At 43.6% G+C, this 21,299-nt stretch overlaps 2 protein-coding genes across 5 annotated transcripts in view; one reads left to right on the top strand and one right to left on the bottom strand.

The window, feature by feature from the left end:
- GLYATL2 (glycine-N-acyltransferase like 2) overlaps positions 1-21,299 on the top strand; it is a 70,262-nt gene that overhangs the window by 595 nt on the left and 48,368 nt on the right. The gene's annotated exons all lie outside the window — the stretch shown is intronic.
- On the bottom strand, positions 10,035-20,041 carry FAM111B (FAM111 trypsin like peptidase B). Its single transcript, XM_047878477.1, has 3 exons — positions 19,270-20,041; positions 17,931-18,097; positions 10,035-12,325 (listed from the first exon to the last, which is right to left on the bottom strand). Exons 2-3 carry the CDS (start codon positions 18,009-18,011, stop codon positions 10,187-10,189), a joined length of 2,220 nt encoding a protein of 739 aa, XP_047734433.1. The 5' UTR covers positions 18,012-18,097; positions 19,270-20,041; the 3' UTR covers positions 10,035-10,186.

Genomic DNA, 21,299 nt, shown 5'->3' with positions numbered 1-21,299 from the left:
GCTTAGAAACAGTAAATTTGCTAGGGGCCACGTAACCAGTTGGACGGAAAGAGGGCTGTATGGTAGGATTTTAGTCTTAGGGCCTTACAGCCTTTTAGGGCTCTGCAGAGACTCTGGGCACTTCCCAGTTCATTCATTTGCAAGTCAAAGAGGTTGGCCCAGATGAGTGATCCCCCAACTTTAGTGTCTAGAAGAAATATTTGGGGCAGTCTTTTAAAAATGCAGATTCTTGGGGCGCCTGGGTGGCGCAGTCGGTTAAGCGTCCGTCTTCAGCCAGGTCACGATCTCGCGGTCCGGGAGTTTGAGCCCCGCGTCAGGCTCTGGGCTGATGGCACGGAGCCTGGAGCCTGTTTCCGATTCTGTGTCTCCCTCTCTCTCTGCCCCTCCCCCGTTCATGCTCTGTCTCTCTCTGTCCCCCCCCCAAATATAAATAAACGTTGAAAAAAGTTTTAAAAAAATGCAGATTCTTGGAGCCAGCCCAATATGTTATGGTTCATCAGATCCGGAGCGAGTGGACTCAGTCAGCTGCCTCTTTACAAAATCACGCTGGTGAGAGACTTTGGCTTAGATGATCTTTAAAGCCGATTGTTAATTAACAAACATCGCACACTCTGGGCCTGGCAAAGTGTTCTACGCACTTTACAAATGTTAAGTCATCACAACACCTCTGCGAAATGGGCACAGTTTTTATCACCTCATTTTGAGGAGGAGAAAGCTGGTTCCAAGACTTTAGGCTCTAGGATTTGCTTCCTTTCCATTGTTAGATGGGTCTCCGTGACTCCACTTCCCCACCCCAGCTCTTTCCCGCCGGGCTCTCCCCGCGTCCCGCCGCCCCCACCTGTTCCTCCAGGACCCTCTCGCGGCTCCCGCGGTGCTCTTAGACTCGGCGCTCCGGGGCCTGAGATTGGCGCCGGCAGCCCCCTTCCCTGGACAGTACCTGCAGAGCAAGCGAAGTCCTTAAGCACCCAGTCCAGCAAGGGCGTTACCTCACCGCGAGCGGAGTCCCGGGCGCCGCCTGCAGGTGGCGCCAGAGAAGGAGCCTGCGGGAAAGAGGAAGTGGGTGGAGCCTGGGCGAAGTGGGTGGAGCCGGGACGATAATTGACATCCCTCCTGCCCAATGGCAGCACAATACGGAGGCGGTTTACCAAACCCTCAGTTCCCTGGGGCAGTGCTTGAGGTTTTTCGGAAGCTGCTTTTCCTTCGCAGAATGCTGGACTAGCCGGGGAGGTTAGCGGACAGTTGGGAAGCTGGGGAGCTGGATGTCCTCTCACGTGCTCCTCCTAGATCCTTCTGTTGGCCTAACGGTGCCAGAACTGAAGTCGGCTTGGCCTGTTGGGGCTGCCTCGCCGCGTCTTTAGTTTACTATTGACTGTCTTCACCTTGCTGGGAAACAAGTGCCGTTTTCTCCATCACTCATGATACCCTGGATGTATTGTAAACATGTAAAGGGATTCTTGGCGCAGGGATAAGGAGTCTGTTTTAATTAAATTAGCTGCCAGGTATTTCTGGCCCTGAAAAAAGGAGAAAGCAGGCCGGATTTAAAACTATATTTTACATTACAGGGGCACCTGGGTGGCTCAGTCGGTTAAGAGTGGGACTTTGGCTCAGGTCACGATCTGGTGGTTTGTGGGTTCGAGCCCCGCGTGGGGCTCTTTGCTGACAGCTCAGGGCCTGGAGCCTGCTTCGGATTCTGTGTCTCCCTCTCTCTCTCTGCCCCTCCCCTGCTCACACTGTCTCTCTCCCTCTCTCAAAAATAAACATTAAAATTTTTTTTAAAAAAAAGATTTTTAAAATATATTTACGTTATATATTTTTCTTGGGTTAAGCGATATATAACATATTAGGAAGTTTAATTCCTCAACCTGAGGTTTCTTCCCTAGCCTTTTTATAGCAGCAGCAACAACAACAAAAACACTCTGTAATTCACATTGCCACATTGCAGCAGCTTTCTGTTTCCTGGTAAACAATTAATTTATGTACCTGTCCTCACCTCCTTTGCTGGCAACTAGGAAAGTGGTTGGACAACATGATAAGACTGACCACAAGTAGCACTAATCAGATTTCCTCTTGAGTGGTTGGTTGGGTTTTGTTTGTTTGTTTTTGTTTTCTTTTTTTTTTTTAGTTCCACTTTAATTGTATACCTGACCTTCACGATAAACAAGAACAAAAGAAATCCAGGCCAAAGCCAACGTTCTATGGGGGTAGATCCACCAGTCACCTCCCCATGGAGGTGTGGACCAGCCTCCGATTTTCTCTTCTTGGCTGCCCTTTGCAAGGTTGGGTGAAGCCGGTGAGGACCATGCAGCAAAGTCAGAAATGCTGGATGAGTGGGACCCTTGGAGCCTCATTGTTAACTGATTTGTGTGGTTCCAGGACAAATATATCTGTTGGGGTAGAAGTTCCATGAGTACCCTCTATGGGACAGTCTTCACTCATCTCTCATTGACCTGTCAAAGAAACACAAATCTAAACCCATCTTTTTAAAAAATGTATTCACTCTTTTTGGAGGAACTGGAGCTTTATGTGTGCGCCAAAAAATAGTGTAAGGACTGTGGATACAAAAAGGAATGTAACATTGTCCTAATCACCAAATGAGCTGCAATCTAGTAGGTGAAAGGTAAGAAAAGGGTTACAACTCATGTGCTATAAATACAGAAACGAGGAGGAGGTGTGGTGTCACCGGAGGCTTCGGGGATGGTAGCACAGAGGCGGTCACATTTGAGCTGTAGATCCCACATTCAGAGATGCTTGTTGTGGCAAAATCCCAGGGTCTGTGCGTCTGACTCTTGCACATCTCAGTGATGAGCTTTAAGGAAAATATTGGTGGAAAATGCATGTTTACTATAAGCACTTGGAACTACCACCTGCTGGGCATCTGGTTGGACCCATATTTGGTTCAGAGGGACGGAGCAGAGATCGAGCGGCAGGCAAGCTCAAGCAGTGGCCTGTGGTTAGGCTCTCAGGGTTGGCACTGACAGGGGCAGACTTCCCCTGCGGGCTAAGGGTCTACATTCCCCCAGTTAGGAGCTGCCATGAAGACATTTCAGGGGACATTTAGTCACAGCAGCAGGTGTGTGGTGAAGCAGGAGGAGTCCTGGGCTCCCAGTATCTGACAAGAGGGCCCACAGCTTTGTGAACGTGTCTAAAGTTGTCTTTTTGGTCATGGTGATACCTCACCTTTTGTTGCAGGACTCCATCTTCTAGTTTCGGTAAATAAACAGGAAATGTTAGTCCCCGTGGTCTGGTAGGGAAGTGAGAGTCAAATGCTGACAGTAGAACTTACTTCCCCATTATTCGGGTAGTAATCAAGAAAGAAGTTCTGTCTCTCGAATAAGCACCTTGTCCCTTCAGTTGGCGTATAACTAAATAATCATAATGCAGTATACATTTCTCATGTTACTATTGGATACAATACAACCACATCCTTCTCATTCGGGCTACATCTCCGCCATTTCTCTTAATCTATCTCACCAATATGAGTCTCTTACCTTGTTTTTAAAGTCTACGGTTTCATTTTGATGTCACAAATTTTGTCTTGTAGAAGACATATGAGGTTCAAGGAGGATAGGAAAGGACTTTACAGTTCATTCTGGGAGGTGGCTGGGCTGGTGTCACTAGCAATCCCAGAACACCTTAACCTAATTTGTGTTGAGGTGATTTCAAACTGCCTTGTGTCCCTGTGAAAGCTGAGGTATTTCCCAGACAAAATTATTTATGGGTGCAACGCTTTGTTTGCATTCAAAATCCTGTGTTTACTAGAACTCCTACTACTTTTTTAAATTAAATTAAATTTTTTTTAATTTACATCCAAATTAGTTAGCATATAGTGCAACAATGATTTCAGGAGTAGATTCCTTACCCCATCCCCCTCCCACAACCCCTCCAGTAACCCTCTGTTTGTTCTCCATATTTATGAGTCTCTTCTGTTTTGTCCCCCTCCCTGTTTTTATATTCTTTTTGTTTCCCTTCCCTTATGTTCATCTGTTTTGTTTCTTAAAGTCTTCATATGAGTGAAGTCATATGATCTTTGGCTTTCTCTGACTAATTTCACTTAGCATAATACCCTCTAGTTCCATCCATGTAGTTACAAATGGCAAGATTTCATTCTTTTTGATTGCCAAGTAATACTCCATTGTATATATATCCCACATCTTCTTCATCCATTCATCCATCGATGGACATTTGGGCTCTTTCCATACTTTGGCTATTGTTGATAGTGCTGCTATAAACATGGGGGTGCATGTGTCCCTCCAAAACAGCACACCTGTATCCCTTGGATAAAAACCTAGTAGTGCAATTGCTGGGTCACAGGGTAGTTCTATTTTTGGTTTTTTGAGGAACCTCCATACTGTTTTCCAGAGTGGCCGCACTAGCTTGCATTCCCACCAACAATGCAAAAGAGAACCTCTCTCCGCATCCTCGCCAACATCTGTTGTTGCCTGAGTTGTTAATGTTAGCCATTCTGACAGGTGTAAGGTGGTATCTCATGGTGGTTTTGATTTGTATTTCCCTGATGATGAGTGATGTTGAACATTTTTTCATGTGTCAGTTGGCCATCTGGATGTCTTCTTTGAAGAAGTGTCTATTCATGTCTTTTGCCCATTTCTTCACTGGATGATTTGTTTTTTGGGTGTTGAGTTTGATAAGTTCTTTATAGATTTTGGATACTAACCCTTTATCTGATATGTCATTTGCAAACATCTTCTCCCATTCTGTCAGTTGCCTTTCAGTTTTGCCGATTGTTTCCTTCGTTGTGCAGGAGCTTTTCATTTTGATGAGGTCCCTGTAGTTCATTTTTGCTTTTGTTTCCCTTGCCTCTGGAGATGTGTTGAGTAAGAAGTTGCTGGGGCCAAGGTCAAAGAGATTTTTGCATGCTTTCTCCTCGAGGATTTTGATAGCTTCCTGTCTTATGTTTAGGTCTTTCATCCATTTTGAGATTATTTTTTTGTCTGGTGTAAGAAAGTGGTCTAGGTTCATTCTTCTGCATGTCGCTGTCCAGTTTTCCCAGCATCACTTGTTGAAGAGACTGTCTTTATTCCATTGGATATTCTTTCCTGCTTTGTCAAAGATTAGTTGGCCATATGTTTGTGGGTCCATTTCTGTAACCCCTACTACTTGATAGGCCTTCAGCTCTAACTCTTGTGCCTCGTCAGCTTCATGATTCTCTTCAAGTGTCTGGTCAGCCACTCAGCTTCTCATCTCCTCCAGAATTGGCAGGTGCCTATGAGGTAAAAGCAGCACTACTTACAGAGCTGACCCCTTTGGGCTTCCCTCCTCACTGGGATACTGGCCCAGTACTTCCTAGCTGCTTTGGTAGCGTTTTGATACCTTCACACAGGTGTTTCCTGTTTTTCTTCTAGATTTTCTGGTTGTTCAGTGTGCCTTTGTGTGTGTGTGTGGGGGGGGGTGTGGGATGGGAGGGAAGGTTTGGTCTGAAATACCCATCCCATCATTACAGAACTCTGAGATTGATTTTTTTAATGTTACTAAGTTCCAATGGCAATTGCATTCACAAATTTTCCTGTCCTGTTTGTGAAATTTAAGACATTTATTTACAAACGGTAAGTTTCTTAGAATTGGAGTTATGCTATTTGGGAGACTTCTAAGACATGGAAAGTATCAACCCCTAAACTTGAATGACGTATTCTCTTTGCTGCTTCTCTTTTGTCTTCTGGTAGGAGAAAGATAAAACATTTCCCTCATGCACAATGCTTCGCTATAGTGGTCCTGACATCCTATGTATTAGGGTTCTTTTAAAACAATACCCATAAATATACATAAGACAATATAATTTAACTTATTGTAGGTAATGGGTTCATGTGATTAGGGGTGCTGGAAAGTCCCTAGATCTGCAGGGTGAGTCAGTAAGCTGGAGCCCCAGAAGAGCTGAGGGTGAAGTTCTAGTTGGAGTCAGAAAGTCTGAGGACCCAGCAGGCTCGAGACCCCAGAAAGAGCCAATGTTTCAGTTCAAGTATGAAGGCAGGACAGAGTCAATGTCCCAGTTCAAAGACAGTCATACAGGAAGCATACTTTGTTACCTGAGGCCTCCCAAAGTAAATCTTTTTGTTCTCTTTGGGCTTTCAACTGACTACATGAGGCCCACCCACATTAGGGAGAGCAAACTGCAGTATTTAGTCTACCAACTTAAATGTTAATCTCATCCAAAAACACCCTCACAGAAACACCTAAAATAATGTTTGACCAAGTATCTGGTCACCCTGGAGCTGGGCCACATTGACACATGACACTAAGCTTCACACCAGATTTAAACTTACTGTGATGATCTGACGGGCGATTTGCAGAATGTGTGGGAAAGAAGTTTCATGCAAAGAGAACTTTCTGAAGTTCTAGACCTTGACATCAAAACCCAGGGAATATTTGTGGGAGTGGAGTGTAAAGGTTCTTAATAAAAGAAGATGGGAAATTATTTTGGCTTAGTTCTTTGAAGTGGTGAACTCTCCAGAGATTCTCATTCAACAACACTCCATTTTAGGAAGCCAGTGAGTTTTACCCTAAATTTCATGCCACTAGTGAAAACAAGGCTCAGATATTAGCCCACAGTAAATGCAACTGGAAGGCCAGACATCCCAAGGCACCACCTACGAAGTCTTCTTGGAAAAAGCCTAAACTGAGAATAATCAAGTCTTTAGATGTAACCACCCATTTATAGGACATACAGGGGTCCATATTCAATGACACTGCCAAGATAGAATTGCAAAGAACAGAATGTAGAATTCTCTGCCGGACAATTAGGATCCACTTTCTTCAATAAATACATGCCAGGGAAAAGATAAAGGGGGAATTTACACATTAAAAGGGACTGAAGAGGCTCCTACAACCCAACACTATGTATAGCCTTTGTTTGGATTCTGATCTGAATGTTCCAGATGCAAAATAAAAAAACATTAACAGCAAGTATATCATCTCGCCCTGGAGGATGCTTCAGATTGCTCCTCTGAAAGGACAGCAAGTTCAGAAGTTAGGGAAAGCTATACACTGACTAAAATTATCATTAAATTTCTGTAAGCGTGCTGACTGCACTGTATATTTTATAAAAAGTGTTGCTTCCCTTTTTTTGATTGTGGTAGTAGTTACTCTGGTATGTGTGTTTGTCAGAATTCATAGACCTGTATACCAAAAAGGATGTATTTCACTAAACATAAATCCTAACTTACAGAAGGGAAATGGCCATAGAAAACAATGGACAGAAAAGAACACCCTGAAGGTCAAAATCTGAGGTTTTGAAGGACAATGGTCAAAGCATTTCCAGCTGCCATGAGCAGTGAGTGACGGACAGCTGCAGTGGGCTAACCCACGATTGTGCTCCCTGCGGAGCTGGGCATCCTGGCACTTCCTGCACAACAGAATTTGATCACTGCTATGGAACAATGACTGTTTTATCTTCCATTGCCTCTTCTGAATACGAGTTTAAGTGGTTGGATTCTGGCCATACTCCATAGGGTGTATTGGGTGTGTAAGTAGGGTGAAAGAAACAGGCAGACACATCTCTGGGCCATGAAAGCTACATCCAAACGTGATAAAGACACTTGCACAACACCCAGAATTCTGGACTGTCTTGGGGAGTGGGTTAAGTATGCTTCGTGCGTGGAAACTAGAGTGTATTTGGACACTATAGAGGCTATATGAGTGGGACTGTGGTTGAAATGATTAGTTCATCCAATATCATTTTCCCTTTTTTCCAAAGTAATAGAATTTAGGCTGGGCATCTGGTCATCCAAAATAAACACTACATTCACAGCTTGATTTTCAGTTAAGTGAGCTATGTGACCAAGTTGTAGACAATGGGTACCAGCAACTGTGATATATGCAGTTTCTAGATGGGGTTCTTTTTTAAATGTTTATTTATTTATTTTGAGAGAGGGAGAAAGGGAGAGAGAGAGAGAAAAATTGAAAGAGAAGCCATGTGAACAGGGGAGGGGCAGAGAGAAGGTGAGAGAGAATCCCAAGCAGGTTCCATGCTGAGTGTGGTGCCTGACTTGGGGCTTGATCCCATGACCCTGAGATCATGACTTGAGCCAAAACCAAGAGTCAGACATTCAACCGAGCCACTCAGGCACCCCTTAGATGGTGTTAAGAAGAGGTGTACACCTCTTTTGCACATTTTTCTCTTGGCCCTGCCTGTGGTGTAGGTGCATGGGCTAGAAGTTTAGTAACCACCTTGGACCTGACTGAGAAAACCTAATACCATGACACCCTGAACTCCCACAACCACAGAGGGCTGTACATTTAGATATTACATGAGAAAGAAATAACTTCCCCTCATTCACGCTGCTACTTTATTTTTGGAATTTAGCAGTTGTTCCTAATAGACATACATGTCTAGAGTTTCTGAACCAACAATTTCTCTGGGTGAGATTTATGGCTTTTGCACAACTGAGAGACGATCACATATTTGATCAATCCGATCAACTGCTAGTTGGTAAGGAGGGTATTCCATGCAGGTAAAAGAGATTCAGTGGAGGGGATTAAGTGCCAGAACATCTTTAGGATGATAGAAGCAATGGGAGGGATTCAAAGGGCCAATATTGCAATTGAGTTCAAGAACACACCCTCTCAGAGGCAAACCACAGGAGACTCTTAAATACAGAGAACAGAGGGTTGATGGGGGAGGTGGGGGGAAGGGGAAAATGGGTGATGGTCATTGAGGAGGGCACTTGTTGGGATGAGCACTGGGTGTTGTATGTAAGCGATGAGTTATGGGAATCTACTCCCAAAGCCAAGAGCACACTGCATACACTGTGTGTTAGCCAACTTGACAATATTTATATTTATATATATTTAAAAAATAATAAATAAACATACATACATACATATATTGGGTCAATTTAGACATTTTTAAAATGAAAAAAAAAAACCCCACACCTATTCAGCTGCAAACCAGGAATCAGGAAGCTGGATGAGGAAGCTGTTACAAATGCCTCTTGACATTATCAAAGCAGATGACTAGGCCCTGCAATGCAGATTTTGCTGCTACTGCTTGCAATCACCTCTCCATCCACATGAAGCTAAGGACTAGATGTGACTCTAGACACTAATTTTTCTTTTCCTTTTTTTTTTTGTTTTATTTATTCTTAGGCATCCAATTATTTTTTAAAAATTTTACCAAAGTTTACTATTTTATTTTTTAATATGAAATTTATTGTCAAATTGGTTTCCATACAACACCCAGTGCTCATCCCAACAGGTGCCCTCCTCAATGCCCATCACCCACTTTCCCCTCCCCCCCACCCCTATCAACCCTCAATTTATTCTCAGTGTTTAAGCATTTTCCAGGAGCAGAAGAAAGATGGTCTCCACCTTATTTCTATCTTCCAAATAACAGGCAAGTGAATCTATTTTGAGGCATCTGATTTATACCGATTCTTAGTTGCAAACTAGACAGAGATACGTAGCCTTTAGCTTTCTAGACTCTGGATATAAGAGGGTGGGGATAGGGACTAAGTCATGCTTCTATCTTTCACAGAAGGGCAGAACTAGTGGAAAGAACAGAAAAGTTGGACTTTTCTTTTGTCATTTGCAATAAGGGCTGATGTTACAGGGGGCACAAAAGGGAAAAATTAAGATAACCAAATAATTTTTTTAAAATGTTTATTTATTTACTTTGAGAGGGGGAGGCAGAGAGAGAGAGAGAGAGAGAGAGAGAGAGAGAGAATCCCAGGCAGGCTTTCCACTGTCAGTGCAGAGCTCGATGCATGGCTTGATCCCATGAACCATGAGATCATGACCTGAGCTGAAATCAAGAGTCAGACGCTTAACAACTGAGCCACCCAGGGGCCCTAACAACCAAAGAATTTTGAGTTTTAGAGGAACATCTTATTTTGTTCACTCTAAAAGTGTATTTCCCCATTATTTTGTTATTCAGAGAACAGGGGTCACCTCACCAGTTAGGAAGATGGGATAGATGTATCATCCGATGTACTTAGAATGGCAAATACCAAATTTGTTGTATGTATAGAACAGAGCTAAGTATTTTAAGTGAGGTTTGAGATTGTTTCAAATAAGAAAAAAGCCAATGACCAAAAAAATCAGAATTTATTTGAACTCTTATATATTTTTTGAACATCCACATCATTTTCTAATTAAAAAAAGAATATTCATTATAGTTTATGGAAACAGCCCTGAATACTCTAAATTATTAGCATATTTTCTTGAAAACATCTTTTTCCTAATGTTCCATGGGTTCAATCTGATGATCTTGAAATGACTTGTTATTTTGGTCTTCATCATGGTTCTCGTTTTTCTCTTCGTTTAATAATTTATATAAACTCTCATTTTTCTGTTTAACATCACAAAGAATTGACTCCATAGAATAGCCAAATTCAATAAGGGCATATACTTTATCTCCACGTTTATAAAAATGCCCAATGGTATGTATAGCAACCAACTTGCCAGATGCATTAAACACTGGGGAGCCAGAGGACCCGCTGGAAAAACAAGTATCATAGCTAAGTGTATCTGTGCTCCAAACCTCTGATAGGAAACTTCGTTGGGAAAACATAGAGAAAGCATTATAAGTGGCAGCATGGGGACCTACCATCCCATCTTGATGATCTACCACCCCATCTTGATGATGCTCTGGGTACCTCTCTAACCGCTGATTTAGAGGAATCACAGCACAGCCATCTATTTTCTTGACCTGGCCTTCTGGGTGACCAATTAAATAAATCAAACCACTAGGTGGTTGAGAGGAAATCTGTCCAAACAGGCCTGGAGGAAATCCATTTACGTTTTTTCTTAACTTTAAAATGGCATAATCTAGAGTTCCATCAGACACTTCAAACCACGGCTCAATGGAAAACCAATCAACATCCATAGGACAGAACTTTTTATAAGCAAAAGTTACCTTTGCACATTTGCTTATTATATATGGCCACAAACTTGGATCTGTGCCTTCTCCCACCATAAGATGTATTATATGTCGACAGGTGAAAATATAACCATGATTGAAGACAAAGCAAGTAGCGTTGCCTGTGTTTCCATTATTGTCCCATTTCATGAACCCAACTGACTTACTAAGATGAATAAGATCTTCACAGATTGCAACTGAAGTAGAATTTTCAGTCACTTTTCCAAAGTATTTTTTATAAATGTTGAATTGTTGAAATGGTAGCAGTTTGGTTTTCTTCTGTTCATCCTGAAAATACTTTCTCATCCAGAGAGTCTCTTCATTAAAATTCGGATACTGATCCATTATCACTTTGTCCAACCTTTGGAAATTCTTCAGCCAGAGGTTAGTTGCCGTCCTTTGGATATATTGATTAACATGTTCCATACCTGGACAGGGCCTTTGCCTAACCTGTGAGTTGTTTCTCCTGTATTTTCTGTTGAAACTATTATTGTAATACTTACTAATTCTGGAAATTGTCCGTTGTTTTTTACTTTCAATATCATGCCCTAGATTCCGAGCTGGGAGAATTTTTTCTCTGTTGTATTCTGCATCTTCAGTCTCCCCATCTTCCTCTGGTTCGTGTTCCCTGATCTCAGACTGTATCAGATCCCAGGGACAGATTTCTTCAGTGGTATTTTCATTCTCCTGTTTAATTTTCTTATGGGTACCTTTCCTGGCAAGGTTTTTCTTAAAAATGTCCATTTCTAAGGTTTTTCCAGACACATCATCCACCAGGGAATGTTTTCCATGAATTATCTTATGATCTTCTATTATTTTCCATTTAAATTCATCCAGGTCAGACCGAAATCGGCCATCCTTGCTTAGAGCTTCTTCGATAGTCTCACCCTTTAGGGCATAGATACAAAGTGTAGTTCCTCTTTCATGCAGTTCCTTGATCTTAAGAATCTTCTTTATCCTCTTCCCAACAGCAACAATGTGAAAAAGAACGCATTCCACGTATGGATTTTCACACTGGCGCAAGATCTGATCACCTTCCTGGTTACCCTTTCTTTGACTAAATTTTATTTTGAAGTGGGACCCTATAGGTAGGCACTTGAGAGGCATTCCTAAATTTATATATCCTTCTATTGTTTTTTCTTCAAAAACAAGAATGTGCTTATTCAAATGATTCTCCATCCTTTCACTGAAATTGTCATTAGCTCTCAGAGCTGAGTAGATACTCTCATGGGGTTTACCATATGCTTTAAACATACTACGGTCAGATTTCCTCGAGTTTTCATTCAAAGTAAAAGTAAAATAACATTTTTTATGGGTGTCCCAGTCTGGGTTCTGGATTTCCACAGATACTTCATGCTTGACTTCACTTTTAAGCTTACTGGTCCCGCCACACTCGTTTATGTCAGGTAGAAGATGAATAGCAAGTCTTCTAGGGCAGGTCTGCTTGATGGCCATATCCTTAGAAAAAAGGAAAGATTAAAAACATAATGAGAATCTCCTTTAATAATAATATTTCATGTTTGTCTAATTATAAAACTAGTAGATATTCTGAATAAAAATTGAGTAATATACTGGATAATGAATAGTGGAGAAAAATTACCCATCATTATTCCATCACCAGAGATAACCATTCTACATTTTGTTTTATTCATTTCTTTTACTTTACGTGCAGATACAAACCTTAGGTTTCTGAAGTTGTGCTAAGCTGCATGAGTTTATTCTTCGCCAAGCAATCTGCCATTGGCTGACATGTCATTAAACATTTAAATTTAATGACATTACATGCCATCAAACAACCTTTGGAACACAATTTTGGGGGCCATAGGATATAGTTCACTGTACAATAATTTCTAACTCATTCTTCTGTAGCTGGATACTTAGATTGTCTCAAATTTTTATAGGACAAACATTTCTATACGTAAAACATTTTGGCTGAACATCTGGATATTTCCTTAGGCCAGATTCCCAGCTGTAGAAATACAGACACTAAGGTTATAAATGTATTTCACAACATATATGCTGCCCAGCTGCTTTCCAGAAAAATTGTGTCAACTCATGCTGCTCCTTTTCCCCTTGATGCCCAGAGACCAACCGTATGGTTGGCTCCTTCAGAGATTTCAGTACTGTTATTTTAAATGTCTTCCAACTGATAGATGAAATGCCATTTAATTTGACTGCTTTTGTAAATTTGCATTACTTACTTACTAGTAGAGCTGTACTTAGATCTGTGAGTTCGAGCCCTGAGTCAGGCTCTGTGCTGACAGCTCAGAGCCTGGAGCCTGCTTTGGATTCTGTCTCCCTCTCTCTCTACCCCTCCCCCACTCATGTTCTGTCTCTGTCTCTCTCAAAAATAAACAAACATCAAAAAATTAAAAAAAATAAACATTAGAAAAAAAAAATAACAGTGAATCTGGAAGACAGATCCAATCAAGTTTTGCTCAATTTTTAACAAAGGTATAAAGGCAATTCAGTGGAGAAAGGGTAGATGTTTCAACAAACTGTGCCAGATGCCATATACAAAATGAACAAACAAATGAACTAAGTAATTAACCACTGTTTCCTATTACTATTTTATGATCCACATACTTCACCATACACACAAAATTAGTGCAAAATGGGTCACAGACAAACCTAAAACTGTAAGGGTTCTTGATGAAAACTCACAAGAAAATTTTTGTGATCTTAGGTTTGGAAAGAGTTCTCTGATGATACAACCAAAAGCATAATCCAAAAAAGAAAAAAATGTTAAAATGCACTTCTTTAAAGTCAGTAACTGCCCCCCGCCAAAAGATAGTATTCAGCAAATAAAGAGATAAGCCACAAACTGAGATAAATTATCCACAAAGATTACAAAAAAAGCAATCTGACAAAGGGCTCATTTCCAAAATATATAAAACACTACCAAAACTCAACAACAAAAAACCAGAAAGACCAATATAAAAACAGGCCAAAGATTTTAACAGACACCTCACTGAAGAAGATACATAAATGCTATATAGAACATGAAAAGATATGCAATATCATTAGTCATTAGTGAAATGCATTTATACTACAAGGTGAGACCATTACATACTTCTCTATTACACACTTATTCGAATGAGTAAAATCAGGAAAACTTTCAAAACTGTATGTTGGCAAGAATGTGAAGCAGCTGGGACTCATACATTTGTGGTGAGGATACAAAATGATAGAGCCATTTTGAAAATATTTTGGCAGTTTCCTATAAAGCTAAACATAGACTTACCCTATAACTTGGCAATTCTACCTATAGGCAAGAACTCAAAAGCAATGAAAATGATATTCATACAAAAACTTGTATACAAATCCTCAAGGCAGCTTTACTTATACAAGACACAAATGGGTGGCTCAGCTGATTGATCGTCTCTGGCTCTTGGTTTCGGCTTGGGTCATGATCTCACTGCTAGTGAGTTCGAGCCCAATGTCTGGCTCTGTGCTGAAAGTGTGCAGCCTATTTGGGATTTTCTCTCTCCCTCTCTCTTGTTCTCTCTCTCAAAATAAATATATATATAAAAAAGCCAAAACTGGGGAAAAAACCCAAACATCCTTCAATGGGTGAATGGATAAACTCTCATATATTCGTACTGTGGAATACTACCCAGCAATAAGAAGAAAAAGCTACTGATACATCTAACCACCTGGATGAATCTCAAATGCCATGTTATATGTGAAAGAAGCCAGACCCAAAAGGTTTGATTCAGCATATGATTCTATTTACATGATTCTTTCAGCTCTGCACTCCTCTGTTTATAGAGTCTTCATGGTATTTAAACCCTATCCTTTTTCTTCTTTCTCCCTTTCTTGTTAAGTCCCTTATGGGTGTTTCCATTCTTTCTCTCCATCCTCTCTCTGCAAAACAGCTTCCTACCCTCCGTGGCTTCTCTCTCCCACAGTTCACCTCTCCATGCTGCATACCTGCCGAGTTCTGCAGTTCAAGTTGTGCAGATTGTTGTGTTAATCCTCAGATCAGTTTTCTAGGTGTGTAAGATGGTTTGGTGTTGATCTAGCTGCATTCAAGAACTAGAGAAGCAAAAAGCTTCCATGCTGCTCTGCCATCTTGGCCCCTCTCTATTTACATGACATTCTGGAAAAGGCAACGCTTGGAGAACACATTGTTGATCACCAGGGGGTCAAGGTGAGTGTCCCCCTTGACACACACAAGGGAATTATTTAAGCTGATGGAACTCTGTTGCATCTTGATTCTGGTCATGATTACAAGACCACAGGTAACTGTCATAGGCCAGAGAACTATATGTGGAAAAGATTTAATTCTACTGCATATATAATAAATAGGTTGAAAGTAGTGATAAAAGTTAAAGTCTTTCACACAACCAGTAAGATAACCAATCTTTTTTTATTCATTTGTTATCTTTTTAGTTATTTTCTCCTTTTCCAGCTTTTCCCAGATTTACTTATATTCTCCTCTCTTGTCTTCTTTTAGATTTTTTCCCCCTCCGCCTTTCACTTTCCCTCCAAATAGTTTGGAAACTTTACATTGTAGTTTTGTTGTAGAAGTGGATGCCTTAGACTAGTGCTGTTCAGTGGAACGTTCTGCAGTGATGGAGATCTCCAACATCTATCCTTCCGGATATGGCAGCCTCAGGGGAAGTATGCTTAGTGTGAGCAAGGGTCGGAATTCTTCACTTTCTTCATTATTTAACTTTAGATAAGTTGAATGTAAATTTAGATAGCCACATGCGGCTAGTGGCTACCATAGTGAACAGTGTAGCCCTTTAACATGAATATTTAGCTTAGAGTTTAAATTAAATCTCCTCCTTAAAGATACAAGGATAAAACCTGTATATAAGTTCTCCTTCACTTACAGAATGAAACCCAAATACTTAAGCATGGGGTTCAAAGAAGAGGAAGATACCGCAGCTCTTTTCCAGAAAGCCACTGCACCTCTCTCCCGTTTTGTCGCAGCCATACATGTGTACAAAAGTAAATTTGCGCCAGCTCAGGGACAGGCCTCGCTTGCCGGAAGTGCCTCCTCAATCACACGGTTTTGTGCAGGAATGGCTGAGCTATGTAGCGTGGGAGGGTTAGATGCAAAAGGAAGTCTTCTCAGGGTACCAGGATGGACTCATTATCTGAATGGTAGCCAATGCAGGTATGCACTCTGAACTTACTGGAGTTCTGTCGTCACTATGCAGAAGGCCAGACAGAGGCCAATAACAAAGAGCAGAGCCCAGAGATTGGAAACAAAGGAGTCCTTAAAGCGAGGTGTACTGCTGCATTAAAGCTCCGCTGAACTCTGCACTTGTCAGACAGATGAACCAATGAATCCGTTTTATTTTCTCCCAGGGCTAAACGTTTCCTCTTTTGAAACGATACTGTACAAGCGAAGTAAATATTAGCAAATAATGCTAATAACAATGATAGATTTCACCGTACCGAATCTTCAGGGTATCTCAGATCAGTATTTCTCAAATTTTAACGTGCCTAAGAATCACCCGGGGGGTCTTGTGAAAATGCAGATCACAGAGAGGTCTCAGGAGATAGCAATGCTGTTGCTGCTGTGTGTGGACCACACCTGGAACAGCAAGGCCACAGAGGTCCCTAATCTAGAACAGCACTGTCCAATGGAACTTTCTGCAATGATGAAAATGTTCTATATCTGCTTGTCTAGTACGGCAGCCATTACCCACATATGGCTACTGGGCCCTTGAAATGTGGCTAGTGAACAGAGGAAATTAATTTTAAATTTTATTTAATTTTAATCCAATGAAACCATTTTATTATTTCACAAGTAGAGGATTCTTTATGACAAAATAAAAGTTCTAATGGAAATAAAGCCCACTATAATCTTCTACCAAAATACCTCTCCAGCACTATTAGCCGACATTCTCGAATTCTTACATACGATCAAATCTAACTATACTGCTCCCAAATATGTTTTTATGTGTATATGACTTTACTCACACTCTTCCCTCACGCGGGATACACTTACCTGGTGAAATTCTATTCACTAAGAGCAAGTCTCATATGATCCTGCCTTAACTTCTTGAGTGTGAATTAAGCACTCTTCTCTCCGCACTCCAAAAGCGCTTGTTTATATCTTGATTTGGTATTAACGATTTGCATATTTTGTGTTGGTCAAAAACTGGCCGTGAAGTCTGAACACCCGGATTCAAATCCTTGCCCTAGCGTTCATTATTTTTGCAACTTTAAGAAAGTTGGGTTTCAGTTTCTTCATTTTTAAAATAGGGATGAGAGGGGTGCCTGGGTGGCTCAGTCGGCTGAATCTTACTTTGGCTCAGGTCATGATCTCAAGGGTTTGTGGGTTCGAGCCCTTCACTGGGCTCGCTGCTGCCATCGTGGAGCCCACTTTGGATCCTCTATCTTCCTCTCTCTCTGCACTTCCCCCACGCATTCTCTCTCTCTCTCTCAAAAATAAATAAATCTTTAAAAAGTAAAATAGGGATGATAACACCATGTACTGTTTTATTAAATGTCAAATGAGATAATCCATAGGAAGTGACAAAAATAATTCCAGGTACACACTAATTTCTCAGTAAGCATGAACTGTATTTCTTGTTTTTTGCCTGTCTGCCCTTCTGATATCAAGTGTCTACACTGTTTGTCAGTGATCCTGTTGTCTAAAACGGCACACTTTGCATTGTTGATTCATACACTATCACTTGGCTTTACACAAACACTTATATGTGTGTCTCCCCAAATATATTTTTCACAACACGGAAGGGTTTATAACTGCCATCCTCTATGAGCGTATCCCCTTCCAGAATCCTGATAGCATGCTATGGTTAGGTATGCTGCTCTAGCAAAGAGTTGTTAAAAAGTGGACATACCGGGGCGCCTGGGTGGCGCAGTCGGTTAAGCGTCCGACTTCGGCCAGGTCACGATCTCGCGGTCGGTGAGTTCGAGCCCCGCGTCGGGCTCTGGGCTGATGGCTCAGAGCCTGGAGCCTGTTTCCGATTCTGTGTCTCCCTCTCTCTCTGCCCCTCCCCCGTTCATGCTCTGTCTCTCTCTGTCCCCCAAAAAATAAACGTTGAAAAAAAAATTAAAAAAAAAAAAGTGGACATACCTTTGAAACTTCAGGTCTGGTACTCTGGCCATTTTCTGTAGCACTGGATGACTGGTTCTCTTCAGGCTTCATGGAATTCATGATGCGTTCACAGAAAATATGACTCACTTCTGCTTCCGGCCAAGTTACAGAAACAAGGACTGGATTTACCTTCCCACTTACAATGACTAAAAAAAAAAACAAAGAATACAGTATGTGAAACAACTTTCAAACACTGGGCACCAGGCAGTGCAGAACAGTGATTTCCCATCCTTCAGAGAGAGAAACCAAATGAGGTAATCCTTATGGCCGTCTAGCTTTCCACCTGGGGGGTGTTTCCAGACCATCTCTCAGGGAAGGGACACACAATGGAGCCTGGCAGTTTCCCTTGAGTTGAGAAGACAAACTCAGGGTCATGGGAGGCTATGTGGCTGGAGTTTGTGGGGCAGAGTACTAGAGAGAAGAGAGCGACAGCTACCCAGAGAATCCGAGATCTGCAGTGGGTACCCCTTGACATTTCAGCCAAATATCAGTCAGTGCATACGTGCTGATGAAGCTTTCAGAAGCCAGGGGAAGAATCACCTAAAGGGAAAAGATGGAATAATTCTGACCTCCTGTAACTGAGGACATTGACAAATACAGTACACCCTAGGATTACTGCGGCTGACTGCTTGAGAGATCGCAGGCCAGGGTGCAGGGGACGCTGCAAAAGGCAGAGCCAGGTGTAATCCCTGATATGAGGGAGAGAGAGAGAGAGGAAGTTGGCACGTGTTCACGTTCACAGGACACAGAAGGGAAAGACCCACACAGACAGAACTCTGGATACAGGAAGAGGGTTCCCCTCAGGCATTCGGGTGAGAACTGATCAGAGCAGCAATGTTAGAAACCAGATAAGGCCAGGAAAGAACCACCCCAAAACGTCAAACCCTCTCCCTACACCCCTCCTGGGGATCTCGGTTTCCTCGTTTGTAAATTAAGGAATCTGGTGTAAACCAAACTTTTATTGTTCCTGTGAATTACCCCCTCTGGGCTTGTTAAAAAGGAAGATACCACATCCCACCCTCAAAGATCAGGATTCAGTTACAGAATCTGCGCTTTAACACCGCCCCCCCCCCCAACACCCCCGCACAACACTCGGTGGCGGAAGCAGCTTCCTAGCTGATCTCAATGTGTCTTTCCAGGAGTAAAACTCTTGACCTCTGAAGCTGGGGGACGGAAAGTGGGTTCCCACAATGGGAGGCTGCCTATCCCCCCACCCTCAAAACCTCTTTGGCTCCGGATCAAGGTCCTTCTGCCTAGTGCCCTTGACAACCACCCCCTAAGGGCTCCACGTCCGACTCAGGACCAGAGCGCTACTCACGGATGCGAAGAATCTGTCCAACGGTGCGGGTACCGCTGTCTGGGATTCGCAAGAGCTACAAAGCACTGGGTTCAGCGGCCTCTCTTCCGGACCTCTTCCCTCCGGGAAGTGCAAGTCCGCCCTCCCGCGCTCTGCGCCCAGCCACCAGGAGGCCAGGGGGCGGAGGCTGGCTGTGCTCATTCATTGGCCAGTAACTCATTCACTTCGGGAACCGATTGGCCGAGTCCGGCCACCTAGCGGGCGGGCGGGCAAGGCTGGGCTTTGACCCAGTCCAGGGGGCTGGCGAGTCCCAAGGCGGGATTCTCCGAATGTGCCCGCGTGCGCGCCATCCCGGAGCTGGTGATGCGGTCAGTCCCTCCCAGGCACGTACTCTCCACACTGGCCGACGGTCAGCATCTTGTTCCGGGACCCACTGGGCAGTCTCCTCCCGCCCTCCCTCCCTAGAGCCTCGGCGCCGCGGCCGTCGGGGGGGAGTGCCTCGAGCCAGCGCGGGAGTGGGAGGAGCCGGAGGTTGGCGCTCTCGCGCGGCTGGAGCTGCGCGCCCAGCGTCGGGAGCAGCGGGACGAACGGCCTTCCTGCCAGGTGGGCGGCGGCGGCGACGGCGCGAGGAGCATCCCGGGCGCGACGCGGCGGCCGCTGCAGAGCTGGCCGGGATCGGACAGAGGCCCCGCCAACACCCGCGGGCGTCCGGGCGGGCGCCGCACCGGCTTCCAGCGGACGAAAGGGCCCAAAGCGGGCAGCGGCGCTCCTGCTTCCGGTCTAGCGGGACTTGGCGCCCCCAGCAAATGAGCCAACCTCGCCGAGAGACTAATGCACACACTCAGACCAAACCAAGAAGCCCAGAGATCGAACCCTCTCCCCCAGTCCCCTCCCCTGTGACTCGCGGTTCCGAAGAGCCCGATTTCATCCCTCTTAGAGGGGAATCCGCCCAGCGGGGTCCCAGGGGCCTGTAGGCATTTCCAGCTCTGCGCCTGGAGATGGATGTACACTTTAGTTCAGCCCCTATTCCCAGCGGGGTGGTGTTTGGTAGTAGACTTATTTGGGTCTCATTTGATCTTGGCAGTCACCTCTTGAGTTAGGTGCGACTTTTGCACCCATTTCACGGGATAGTTTGCGCAAGACCACGGGACTAGTTGGGGGCGGCGGTGTCCGCGAGTAGTTTTAACCTTAGAGCCTCACAGCTTCTTGCAGAGAGACAGGGAAGTTCACTCCCCTCACGGGGGTCTTGATTACCAATTTGTAACTTAAACGGATCTGGCCATTTGTGATTCACCGTCCATTCGTGTCCAAACATCACTTGGGTAGCTTTAAAACCCGCGGACACTCAGACCAATGCTTCTCAAAGTTGATGATGCATCAGGATCCTCTGGTGAGCTTGTCGAAATACATTTCTGAGCTCCCTCTGTTAGAGATCCTGGCTCGGTAAGGCTGGAATGTGGCCCGGTGATTTGCATTTCTCAAAAGGTACTGTCAGTGCTGCTGGTGGCCATCTTTAAGTCCAATTGTTAATTTCATTGACCAAAAAGTACTCTGAGCATTTACAAACGTTAACTAGTTTTATCCTCTAACAACCATAGGAGGCAGCTGCCGTTATCCCCATTTCAAAAGAAATTGTGGCCACAGAGAGCAAGCAATTGGCCTGAAGACAAACAGCTATCGGCAAGGCTAGGATTACGACCCAAACAGGCAGGCAAGGTGTCCTGAACCACTACCCATTGCTTCTCCACTGTTGTTCCAATCAGTCTCCACGACCCCAGCACACTCCAGCCCTTTCCAGCCCCGCTCCCCTCCAGTTGCGCTCCCCATCGCCGTTACCAGTATCTCTGTGTCCCTCCCTCTGCGCTCCAGGGCTTTCTTAGACGCAGCTCTTGGGAATGGGGTCAGTACGGACAATCCCCTGGCAGGATCGCCCAGGCAGGTGAACAGAGCCACTAGGAACAGCCCAGTCTTCTAGAACAGCGGATACTCGCTGCGGGCAAAGGATCTTCCACCGCGGACGGAGTTCCGCGCGCGGCCTGCAGATGGCGCCA

The sequence above is a fragment of the Prionailurus viverrinus genome, chromosome D1, assembly GCF_022837055.1.
Source record: "Prionailurus viverrinus isolate Anna chromosome D1, UM_Priviv_1.0, whole genome shotgun sequence".
Lineage (NCBI taxonomy): Eukaryota > Metazoa > Chordata > Mammalia > Carnivora > Felidae > Prionailurus > Prionailurus viverrinus.
Note: the sequence above shows the minus strand (reverse complement) of the source record. Positions and strands in the feature narration are given on the sequence as shown.

Bases quoted from the DNA above. Each gene is read 5' to 3' on its own strand.
- FAM111B (XM_047878477.1), bottom strand. From the start codon at position 18,011: ATGAATTCCATGAAGCCTGAAGAGAACCAGTCATCCAGTGCTACAGAA. The intron at 12,326-17,930 runs GTATGTCCACTT...CTTTTTTCTAAG, and splicing joins CCAGACCTGAAGTTTCAAAG to GATATGGCCATCAAGCAGAC.